The sequence below is a fragment of the Myxocyprinus asiaticus genome, chromosome 24 (assembly GCF_019703515.2).
Source record: "Myxocyprinus asiaticus isolate MX2 ecotype Aquarium Trade chromosome 24, UBuf_Myxa_2, whole genome shotgun sequence".
Lineage (NCBI taxonomy): Eukaryota > Metazoa > Chordata > Actinopteri > Cypriniformes > Catostomidae > Myxocyprinus > Myxocyprinus asiaticus.
In genome coordinates this window covers 15,212,029-15,225,071 of record NC_059367.1, presented here as the reverse complement: position 1 = coordinate 15,225,071, position 13,043 = coordinate 15,212,029, and the positions used below count along the sequence as shown (strand labels likewise).

Below are 13,043 nucleotides of genomic sequence, written 5' to 3'. Positions count from 1 at the left end.
TTCTGTCCCCTAACTCTAACCCCACCCCTAAACCTAACCCTCGTTCTACTTTTTTACTTTTTTTAAAAAACATAGTATGTTTTTTTTGTTTTTTTTTAAGCGATCTGAATTATGGGGACACTAGAAATGTCCTCATAAACCACATTTATAGTATAATACCCTTGCAATTACCAGTTTGTAACCTAAAAAAAAATGTCCTCGTAAACAGTGGTCGATTTGTAAAAAAAGTATTCAAGTAAATGGTTTGTGTGAATTGCATTTTTTATGTATTTTTAATTTAATAGATCAGTACAAAATTGAGCATCACTTCATTGACCCTTAGGACACATGGCCATAATATGCACCTGTTACCCTCTGTAATTGTATTTTCTGATTAATTTTGTGAAAAGAAGGCCGGCCCAGGCTCTGTTGGCGGCCTAGGCAAGATTTTAGCTTGGCAAGTGTTGCTGAATAAAGGCTGAGTATAATTATTCATTGTTTATTTTACCATACTTCAATGCAGTGGTAATTTAGTATTCAATTTAACACTCTACATCAGGAGTCTGGTTTAATAGTAAAATAATATATTCAGAAATTATAGATTCTAAAAGCTTATTTTAATGTTTGCCACAAAGTGGATAAAGTTGTTTTATTCTGAAAACATCAACCTGTTTACAGGCTCATGGGTCATGATGTGAGTCTCGTCAATGGTTTGTTTGGCATCCCATTCCGCACACAACTGAATAAAATGGGTTGCATGACACTGATAAATGATTACTGCCAGAGTAACATTCGCATACAAGTGTGAGGAACTTCAGCATTTTACAAGAACACAAAGAACAAACATTGTCTCTCTCACTTGGTTTTGTTCGCATGTTCCCTCCGTGTTCAAATGATGCAAAGATCAATTGGGATTTTACTAAAGTTCATCACTGAAAAGGTTTGCTCACAGTTTTGGCATTAAACAGCACATGCAGCCTCACAAATGGACATGGAGTGGCTGCATCACACTTTTCTTTGCGCAGAATATTGCACTATTGAGCGCTAAGTTTTTTTATTTCATTTTTTCCGAATAGGAGAGAGCGCGCACTCGCATGCATGGTTGCCAGATTGCATAAATTATGACAAAGGCTGTGTCTCGTTTCGAAGGCTGCGTGCTAGGTAGGATGCGTCCTTTGAAGGCTGCAGTATACCGAGTGTCCTCCTTTAAACAAGCCTCGTTTAAACGAGACGGCCTTCGTAGGACAAACGGAAACGGAACGTAACATGGTTGCTGTGACAGCACGCTACTCTTTAACAATTGCAAGTGCTTTAAGTGAGAAGGGAATACATGAGGTACATTTTAGGAGAGTTATAATGATGTAAAGAGAAAAGAAAACAGATTTTACAGGTGTACTTTTAGTCTAATACTTTAATTATATATTAATATAATTATACATATGATCTATTCTGCACCCATCTACTGAGGAACTTCAACTTGGGAATTAACATTCCTTGCATTTGAACATCATATTTACGAGCAAATTGGCCTCATTTTTTTAGACATTTCCGTTGAAGCAAAGAATTGTGGGTTTTGAGTGCCCACGAAGGATACACCTCATGTATCCTCCAAATTCCCATGAAAGAAGGTCGCATTTGAAGGCTGCATTCGAAGTGTCCTACTCGCTTTTCTGAAACGAGACAGCCTCAATGACGTATGTGGCCGACAAATGCGACCTCTGGAGGACGCAGCCTTCCAAACGAGACACAGCCATAAGGTGCAATATTTCCTGTTTGTGCAAGTATAAATCTCTGATTGGGGTGTTGCATCTATTATCTGGCAACCCTAAGCATATTAAAAGCATGTGGATGCCCGATAGGTCCCAAAGCCAGAAAAATGAAAGATCTAATAAAAATGTTCATGATAAATCGACCCGCGGGCAGTAGTTTGCCCTGGTCTGTAATTGAGAGTGCTCTAAGGTTCGTTTGAGGGTGCTTAGCATGAATGCTTTAGACTACAGTCCTAAAAGAAGACACTTAGGAGTTTTTTGGTGAAGTGAACGCAAGCAGCAATATATGACTGAAATTAAAACAACATTATAGAAGCTTATGTTTATTTTAAAGAAAATACACTGCACTTAATTTGCACTAAACTTAAATAAAACAAGCAAACAAACGGCCCACAGTCTCTTCTTTGTGCCACATCCTGCCTTGTGCACCTGATAATCTGGTTCTTTTTTCACTCATTTGTGAACATGGGTAGAGGGGCACACAGTCGTCATGAGAGGGCACACTTCCGACAAAGAAAAGAAAAAAAAAACCTCTTGTGCAGTGCCTCTCTGTCATTTTGCACCCTAGGCAACTGCCTATGTCGCCTATGCCACGGCCCAGCACATTGTGATCATGAAAAAGGTTTCTTTCTAGATCGCTCACCCACTGCAGACACGCATTGTTTCTACTCCAATCTACTAACTGACCATGTTTGAAAGTGTGTGAAACATTTTAAAACTTGTGGCGTAAGTTTCATGTGAACACTAGGAAGGACAAGTCAACCCATCGCATACTCTGACATACCTGTTTTACAGTGTTTTTAGAGTCTTTTTTCGCAGTAGAGCGAGAGCTCGCGCACTCAAGGTTGCCAGATTGCATGACTTAAGCGTCACCCTGGCAGTATATATCCAAGTGTCCAGATCTGATTGGGGGATTTCACCTATGGAAATCTGGCAGCCTCGCACATGTCGAAATCTAATTTTGACCGGCTAATCGCCCTTATTTAAAGTCTGTTATTTATCAAACGTATTAAAATTAAATATTAAATATTTTACTTGCATGATTAGTTCTAAGTAATACATGACACAGTTGACCTAAAGGGGATGGTAAGGGGGGATGGTGGTTTTACACGGGGGATGCTGTTTGGTATTTCTTGCAACAAGGGGGATGGCATCACCTCGCATCCCCCCTCAACTCCAGCCCTGCTGGTAAACCACCCAAACCCGCCCACACACACACATACACACACACACAAACACACAAAGGAAAAAAGCATGAATTAATTATTATAACTATTATAATAATTAATTAATTATTATAATAATTAATGATTATAACTAAAAACTTTGCATTAAAGGAATAGTTCACCCAAAAATAAACATTCTCTCATCATTTACTTACCCTCATGCCAACCCAGATGTGTATGACTTTTTTTTCTTCTGCTGAACACAAATTAAAATTTTTAGAAGAATATTTCAGGTCTGTAGGTCCTCAACAATGCAAGTGAATGGGTACCAAAATGTTTAAGCTCCAAAAAGCACATAAAGGCTGCATAAAAGTAATCCATAAGACTCCAGTAGTTCAATCTTTATCTTCAGAAGCGATATGATAAGTGTGGCTGAGAGACAGATCAATATATAAGTATTTTTTTTACTATAAATTCTCATCTCTGCCCAGTAGGCAGCGATATGCATGAAGAATGCAAATCACCAAAAACAAAAGATGAATGTGAAAGTAGAGACTGATGGGGAAAAGGACTTACATTTTGATCTGTTTCACACCCACGCCTATTGTATTACTTTTGAAGATACGGATTAAACCACTGGAGTCGTATAGATTATTTTTATGCTGCCTTTATGTGCTTTTGAAGCTTCAACATTTTGTTCACTAATCACTTGCATTGTATGGACCTACAGAGCTAAATTATTCTTCTAAAAATCTTTGTTTGTGTTTAGCAGAAGAAAAAAGTCATACACGTCTGGGATGGCATGAGGGTGAAGAAATGATGAGAGAATTTTCATTTTGGGGTGAACTATTCCTTTAAGGGTAATCTCTAGGCTATTAATGCGATATACAGTTGATACATTTCCTGTACAATGCATTTTCTTTTATTACAATAATCATATAGACCTCTATGTTGCATATCAGTGCAACCACAACAAAAATGTATTTATTTATTTATTTTATTGCACATGGTTAAAAGCTTTTAAACTCCATGGTATAGGCTCAGATACTATGGCAAGCCGATTTTGCTTTTAATGCATCCAGAGTTACTCATTGTAATTGTATTTGTACTAGTAATATTTCAATGAAAGAGCTCTACAACATATTTTCTACTTGTATGAATTCTTATTACAGAGCTCTATAATGGATTTTTCACTAGTAAGTATTCCAATTACAGAGCTCTCTGTTTGCGTTTCTACTTGTACGAATGCAGTTGCAGAGCTCTACAATATAATTACAGAGCTCTGCGATGGTATTTCACTAGTAAAAACTCCAATTAAAGAGATCTACAACTGATTTTTACTACTACAAACTTGTATTCATTAGATGCAAAACAGAGGCGAATACACCCATTTCCCTTTCCAAATCCCACCTGGGGTATAGGCTACATTTCAAAATAAAGGCCATGTATGACATGGTAAGATATTAGCATGAAATATTTTTTTCTTCTTTTTAAAGAAAATTAAATGTTTTTCTGCATATTATTTTTTACATTTACCCTGGCATTATTTCTGTAACTGGAATTCTTACTAGTAAAAATGAAATTATGACGAGTAACGCTGGGAACATTAAAAGATAATTTCACTTTCCATACAGATACAGTTGCCTGCCAAGTCTGAGTTTACTTGGATTATTATTATTATGTATTATTATTGGTTTATTATTATAGAGCAATTTTCATCAGCTCCCAGATGCACAGTTGAAGTCTCATGCTTGTTGTTCCTCGATGATGATGATGATGATGATGTGTCCAAGGAGAGGGTGTGAAAATGGGGAGGAGACCATCTTTCGTAAAAAATATAACCTCTCTAAAAACTTTCAACCTCTCTCTACCCTCGTTACCCAACCCTCTCTGTTTTCCTGCCTCCCACTCACCCACACGCTCTGATTGCGAGTCTCCGCGCTGCTCAGGTTGTAACATCGGTGTCCAACGGGCAGAGATGCCGGGTGCGGGATTCGTGAGGGTAGCTGTGCTTTGCGCTCTGGTGGCTCAAAACTGCCGTGCGGAGCTCACGACACCCGTGCAGGACCCGAAACTCGTTCCCGAATCCTCCCTGCTCAAGCATAAAGTCATGATCGCGATTCTGGCTCGGAACGCGGCGCACAGTCTGCCGTACTACCTGGGCTGCATCGACAGACTGGACTACCCGAAGGATCGGATTGCGATATGGTGAGAATGGCCAAACTGGACTTTTTATGGAGTGTTGGTATGTTGTGGACGGATGATGTGTGTCACGAGCTGGTTTGCTTTTACAGCGTATATGGTGTTGATGGAGGTGGTTGAAAATTGAGAAGGTCTGGTGCATAGTGGAGTTATTGTGGACGGTGCGCTACTAAAGTTTGGTTAATGAAAACCTTCTGGCCGATAGGAGAACAGAGACGCCGCTGTCTGCGTGAAGTAGACCTTTAAAGAGTTTTTACACTCCGGCCACGCGTGTGTGCACGGATTTAATTACATGTTTAACGGAGATGAAAGGGTTTTGCTGGCTAAGCAACATGTTCCTTCTTTCCCCCTTATTATAATAATTAAACATAATTAAACTTGTACATTAGGAGAAAACACGTGGGGAAAACATTACAGGTTTGATTTGCCTATGCTATGAGTTTACTCATTTATCTTGATAATGAACAGAAATGACAGCTGGACGAACAGAACTATTCTGCAATGTGTAATTGTAACAAGAACATGGATTGTGATGGTCAGTTAAGCAAATGCAACTGGAGAGGTGTTAAACCCAATATTTTCCAGATGTTACAATCAAAGATTAGGCTATGCCCCTTTCTCTCTTTCTGTCGTGTGCACACCAGGGTCAGAAATTAACTTTTCCATTAAGGAGCAATATATGCCCTCTGGAATTGGGGGAATTATTATTATTATTATTTTTTTTTTACATTTTTAAAGACAATTTTGTTTCTGACCTTATAAAATCACTCTCTGTCATCCTTTCATGTCAGATACTTTTAATATTTTTTCCCCAATTTGAATCAGTTCATTTATTGTATATTCCAATTACGATTCAATTCAATATGAAATCATTTGGGAATATTTCAGTTACAGTGTCAACAGGTATTTTCCGGGACATTTTTGTCAATTTTAGTGGCATTTGTGCCCTGAGCCCCCTTTTATTTCGCACCCTGGTACATACACATTTCCCACATTTTTAAACACTTTTATTTGCTTGCAAAGTGCCTCTCTCTCCTCATTGAGCCTCTGCCCACAGCTACTGTATTTGCCACAGATGAACTTCATCTCTGGCATAAAGAGGCAATTTTCAGTAGTAGACAGTTTACAAGCTTATACATCAAGTTGATTTACATGTTGTTGAACTGAAAGCGCTCAGACAAAAGAGTGAGCACCTGTCCATCAGATAAAGGAATACACTCACAAAGTTTTCAATTCAGCTCCCACCCTTAATGCTGCCCTGCTTTGCCATCCAAGTTGAACCGCAAGTTGGAGAATTTTAATTCCATTTGTTTTTGCAGATTGTACACCACCACCTCTTCACTTTGACCCCTTTTGCCCCTGGGCTTTCTTAACACTTTAAGTTTCTTTTCAAACACTGGTAAGTTTGAAAAAATGTGTTTTCTGATTGAATAAAACATGTTTAAAGGATTATTCCAGGTTCAATACAAGTTAAGCTCAATCAATAGCATTTGTGGCATAATATTGATTACCACAAAAAATCATTTTGAGGCACTTACAATAAAGTGAATGGGGACAGTTTTTGGAGGGTTTAAAGGCAGAAATGTGAAGCTTATAAATTTATAAAAGGTCTTACATTAATTCTGCTGTTAAAACGCATGTATTATTTGCGCTGTAAAGTTGTTTAAATCGTCATTTCTACAGTCTTTTTTGGAGTTTAGGGTTTGTTGACATTACATCGTCATGGCAACAAAGTTGTTAAATTGGCTATAACTTTACACACAAAGGTTAGTAAGCGATTTTATCATGCTAATTATCACACTATTGTTCATGTCATGTGGCTATACTTTTGAAACAGTGAGTATTTTAACGTTTACGGATTGTCCCCATTCACTTCCATTGTAAGTGCCTCACTGTAACCCAGATTTTTTAAAGAAAAGGAGGGGCAAGTCAAAAATAGTTTATGTGGTAATCAACATTATGCCACAAATGCGGACAGTTGAGCTTAACTTGTATTGAACCCGGAATAATCCTTTAAAGAGGGAAATACATAAATTTGGTCTGCACTACAACATAACGTGAAGGTGTGCAGTTGCATTATTTTTGATGCACATATGATGCAAAGTAGTTAAAGTAAATGCTAAACTGTTTTTCCAAGATGTTTATCAAAACGTAATTATCAGTAGGCCTACCATTTCATTCTTATTTCCTAATTTTATTGGTAAATTAAATCTGGAGTGCTGGAGATCAAATATCCATGAGGTATACAGGGATTTACCTTTTAAAATCATGTCTGATTGTATGATCTAGCCAATGGTCAGCTTCATTACCAAGAGAATAAGGATTTGTTTATTACTGGGATTAGGGCACAACCTACATTGCAACCCCTCATTTTATTTTTGCAAATCAGAACTGCATTTATATGTTTGTGTATGTGTGACCTTGTCCCTTTGCACTACCAGGGAGACCCTCAGGAGTTTACTGAACAAACGGAGCAGTCAGATGACACTGCCTTGTGAAAGAATGTGGAGAATTATTGGGAAAGAAAGGATGGAGGGAGAGGAATGGGTAGGGGTGGGGCACCACGAGCGGCTTAACAATCCACATTCCATCCTTACTGCCCATGTGCACAGGGCACTTATTGTGTCACCTCTTCTTACGGATTGGACATCAAAGATTTTCTGATTAATTATGGAAGTTGGAGCTTGGCTAGTGATTGGTCATGGAAGCCTATCACAAATTGGATACAGTGGAAGCTACTGTGATTGTTGGGCTTTAGCTTGCGCAGGACTAAAACCAGAATTCTGATATAGGAAACGACAAGAAAGACAGAGAAGGAAATCTTAACAGACACTGCCTTGATTAATGGCTCATCCAACATACATAGTCTTAAGTAATTCAGAAGGAAGTTTTTAAGAGTGTGAATCCAACACCACTGTTCAAGTTAATTGCGGTAGTCCAGTGGTTCTCAACCTTTTTTTGAGCTAGCATTTGTGCTACAGGTGTACGATTATCAAAAGAGATTATAATGTTTTATACACCTGTTTCTGCAGGCGTTTGTTAAACAAGCTTTAATATCATGTAATGTGGAAACGAACTCATTTATCGATATTACTTAATAAAGTGAATGTTTATCACTTACTATGTATATCTCCCTGAGTGTCGACATGTTTGTGTGACATCATGCCCCTGCATCTCGGCGAAATCGGAGTTGAGAATTACTGCACAAGCCTACAAGTTTTAATTCTGACTTAAATTTTCCTAGTAGGAAGTTGTAAAATCCGACTTTCCGAGTTGAATGGAATGCAGCACTACTTTTCAAAACTTGATTCGACACTGAATGCTCAAGCAGCCTAATTTACACTTAGAAAACTCCTGATGTTGCTATAACAATGCAAAAAACACTTACCAATTTGCTTGAAGTGAAAATCAGTCCTCCTTTCCTGTTTAATAAATTAAGCAATCACATGGTCATGCAGAATATCTAGTTTTTAAATCCATAAGGATCTCTTTCTCAATGGCGATAGCAGCAGTGATGACAAAATCTAAATATTTATAAGTTGTAACAAAAATGTATTATTTTCCTTCACTCCCCTAATATAGCTTATGACAAATTTAATAGAGCTGAAGTAGTGATATGATAATATGTATTATGAATCTATTTCTGCCTAAAGTACAGTTAGTGTTACTATAGTAAATTCAAGGGTAGTGATGTCGAATTCTGTGCTGAACTCAAATGGTTTCTTCTCATTGATTCTCACAAAGCTGCGAGTTTAAGAGCTTGATCTTTGAGAGCTTTGCGCTCGTGCTGCTCTGTCCATTGAGCCTTATCCATCTACAGAGCCATACAGGTGCATAAGCCGAGATTGTGACTCTGCCTGTGTATTTGACGCTGCTAAATCAGATACTTCAGATGCGTCGCTAGACTTCAAAATCAGATGAACCGCGGTATAAATGCGTACCAACCCGTATAACTGAGAACCAATTGATATACTCCAAGTCTAGATAAACGGTTTAATGCAAAATGGAACTTGATAGATTTGACTATCATGACTGATAAACACCCCCTATTTGTAACCTAACGCCCCCCCCCCCTCTATTAATTTGCTCTCAGCGCCCCCCTGGCATCCTTTGAACGCCCCCCTGGGGAGCGTTACTGCCCCCGTTGAGAACCCCTGCACTATTCTTACATGATGAGTTGTATCTGGACATGCCTGATGCAGTTACTGTGAAAGTTTATTGAAAACAGACTCTGTGTTTATAAGAATCAAATGTTCACCTGTTGTTTTTGGTTAATGGTTGATGTGATGTGATTTTCTGGACAGCCATGCAAGCAGCTTTCTCCTTGACTTAGGTGTTCATGCCAGGGTTTATGATGCTGTTTTTGTGGAATGCTGGGCATTTTGGCAAGTTTAAAAGGATAAATAAGAAATAAATGATGAATGGTTATTGTAGGACGTATTTATACTTTGTCACTTCTTGCTTTTTTACCGATCGGATAGCTATTAGATCATGAAAAGACCAAGTGTAAATTTCCTCCGAGACACATTCGAGATGGATGGTGGTTTTGCAATTCATGCGTTTTGCATTCAGGCCACATATGTAAACTTCAATCAATCATGGATGAAGCTTGGATGTAGCAAGTGCAAACATTTTTGCCATATGGCATCTTAAACTTTCAACTGCAAAATTTCAATGCCTGGCATAAGCATGATCATGGAAGTGTTATATTTTTTGTTATACAGGTGCATCTCAATAAATTAGAATGTCGTGGAAAAGTTCATTTATTTCAGTAATTCAACTCAAATTGTGAAACTCGTGTATTAAATAAATTCAGTGCACACAGACTGAAGTAGTTTAAGTCTTTGGTTCTTTTAATTGTGATGATTTTGGCTCACATTTAACAAAAACCCACCAATTCACTATCTCAACAAATTAGAATATGGTGACATGCCAATCAGCTAATCAACTCAAAACACCTGCAAAGGTTTCCTGAGCCTTCAAAATGGTCTCTCAGTTTGGTTCACTAGGCTACACAATCATGGGGAAGACTGCTGATCTGACAGTTGTCCAGAAGACAATCATTGACACCCTTCACAAGGAGGGTAAGCCACAAACATTCATTGCCAAAGAAGCTGGCTGTTCACAGAGTGCTGTATCCAAGCATGTTAACAGAAAGTTGAGTGGAAGGAAAAAGTGTGGAAGAAAAAGATGCACAACCAACTGAGAGAACCGCAGCCTTATGAGGATTGTCGAGCAAAATCGATTCAAGAATTTGGGTGAACTTCACAAGGAATGGACTGAGGCTGGTGTCAAGGCATCAAGAGCCACCACACACAGACGTGTCAAGGAATTTGGCTACAGTTGTCGTATTCCCCTTGTTAAGCCACTCGTGAACCACAGACAACGTCAGAGGCGTCTTACCTGGGCTAAGGAGAAGAAGAACTGGACTGTTGCCCAGTGGTCCAAAATCCTCTTTTCAGATGAGAGCAAGTTTTGTATTTCATTTGGAAACCAAGGTCCTAGAGTCTGGAGGAAGGGTGGAGAAGCTCAAAGCCCAAGTTGCTTGAAGTCCAGTGTTAAGTTTCCACAGTCTGTGATGATTTGGGGTGCAATGTCATCTGCTGGTGTTGGTCCATTGTGTTTTTTGAAAACCAAAGTCACTGCACCCGTTTACCAAGAAATTTTGGAGCACTTCATGCTTCCTTCTGCTGACCAGCTTTTTAAAGATGCTGATTTCATTTTCCAGCAGGATTTGGCACCTGTCCACACTGCCAAAAGCACCAAAAGTTGGTTAAATGACCATGGTGTTGGTGTGCTTGACTGGCCAGCAAACTCACCAGACCTGAACCCCATAGAGAATCTATGGGGTATTGTCAAGAGGAAAATGAGAAACAAGAGACCAAAAAATGCAGATGAGCTGAAGGCCACTGTCAAAGAAACCTGGGCTTCCATACCACCTCAGCAGTGCACCAAACTGATCACCTCCATGCCACGCCGAATTGAGGCAGTAATTGAAGCAAAAGGAGCCCCTACCAAGTATTGAGTACATATACAGTAAATGAACATACTTTCCAGAAGGCCAACAATTCACTAAAAATGTTTTTTTTTTATTTTTTTTATTGGTCTTATGATGTATTCTAATTTGAGATGGTGAATTGGTGGGTTTTTGTTAAATGTGAGCCAAAATCATCACAATTAAAAGAACCAAAGACTTAAACTACTTCAGTCTGTGTGCACTGAATTTATTTAATACACGAGTTTCACAATTTGAGTTGAATTACTGAAATAAATGAACTTTTCCACAACATTCTAATTTATTGAGATGCACCTGTATTTGCATGCTGTAGAGCATAATGCAGGAATAGAAGATCGGATTTATTAGTTTGGCCAAGGGTAAACTGAATATAGCAATACAGTACAATAGCAATACAGTCAATCAAGATGCATGAAGTGACTTAAGTGTAAATAGGCCCTGACAATGGCCTTAAAAAAACAACAGAGATTTGTTGGGTCTTGTTCTGATGGAGAGATCTGTAAATAATTTTGTATCATGCTTTTTTCATTACAGCTGTTTGTGTGTTTATCTGCCTTTATTAGGTTTGCATGAGTTTTCTATGATCACAACCCTGGCAAAGCATCAGTTTGATGGAGTCTGTGGCCCAGCGTGCACCCAGAAAAAACTCCTCTTCCACATCCACCCTAACAGCTTTACCTTATAATGCCCAGAGAGCCCAGAAGGCCTCAAACAGGCAAAAGTCCAAGACTCCTAATGAACTCCTGAGGAACGATAGAACAAAACGGCAGTACGATGGCTGACTTTAGCCATGGCAGAGTAGGGAGACCAGACATCCTGGTAAAAGCGTGACAGTCCCAATTTAAAGAGCTGTGTCCCGCGCCTGGTGGTAGGTTCAGTCGGGATGCCTTATTTTCCGATAAGCAGTGTTAGCTTAAACATATACTGTACTGTGTGTGCTGGGCTTTGCTTGTAAGCTGCCTGGGTTTCGAAAGTACTTTTTCCCGTTAATTTTTCTGTTAGACTTTTCATAAAATCCTTCATAAAAGTGTTGTAAGCAATGAACCAAACCAAGAAGTTCCAAGGTGAATCACAACATTACTAGTGTTGATGCAAAAAAAACCTATTTGAAAATCAAAGACAAAGGTACAAGACTGTGTACTTACCGTCTTTCATGAGGGAATGAACTACAGTACAATCACTTGAAGAATTGCAAATTATGTAATCGAATAAAAAACTATGGAATTAAATGATACTATTGATTTTAGGTTGTTGATTATAAGTATAGAAACAATACCTTTAATGTTTATTCCAAAATATTCAGATATATACAAATATATACTGTAAGTATTTTGAGGGTGAAGGGAGAGTGACCCGACTGTGTCATTCACAGTGTGTCGTGGAAGTGGGTGGTCACTGCTGGACTCATTTCGCTGGCTTTGGGGTGTGTCCTGTTGTGACCCTTGTCGAACAGTAGTTTAGTGGTGTGCAGTGTGTTGGGTCAGGTAACAAAGATTTGTTTTGTTAAAATGTTATGATAATGCATTAGGACTGAAAAGTTAAATTATAGTTTAACGGGTAACTTAATAGGTCAGACACTAAAATTGTTGGACAAATTTGTCATCACAGTTTTTTAGGTTGATCCTTCAGCACAAGACTTCAGCACAAATGAGTGGTATGCGTGAAACAAGTAACTCTGCGGGGAAATATTTTAGTATATAGCAAGGTATTTAGGGGTGAAGAATTTATGTTGTTCGAGGGGAACTGCAGTTTTAGTGCTGTCTGCTGGTTTTATCATTCCGGTAAACCACAGGGATGACTAACATTTTGTGCACTGCAAACAATGAGACTATATTGCTCCAATCTAGTTACCAAAGTCACTGGGCTTCCAGTGTGGACAATTTTGTTGATTATAACTGAAGTGTTTAGTTT

The 13,043-nt window shown here is 38.6% G+C and overlaps 1 protein-coding gene across 1 annotated transcript in view; it reads left to right on the top strand.

Annotated features, from left to right (window-relative positions):
- The first annotated feature begins 4,828 nt into the window (after positions 1-4,828).
- Positions 4,829-13,043, top strand: part of LOC127415238 (procollagen galactosyltransferase 2-like) — a 28,596-nt gene continuing 20,381 nt past the window's right edge. Inside the window, exon 1 of the mRNA XM_051653904.1 lies at positions 4,829-5,122. Within this exon, the coding sequence (XP_051509864.1) occupies positions 4,893-5,122 (230 nt within the window). The 5' untranslated portion in view covers positions 4,829-4,892. The remainder of the gene's footprint in view (positions 5,123-13,043) is intronic.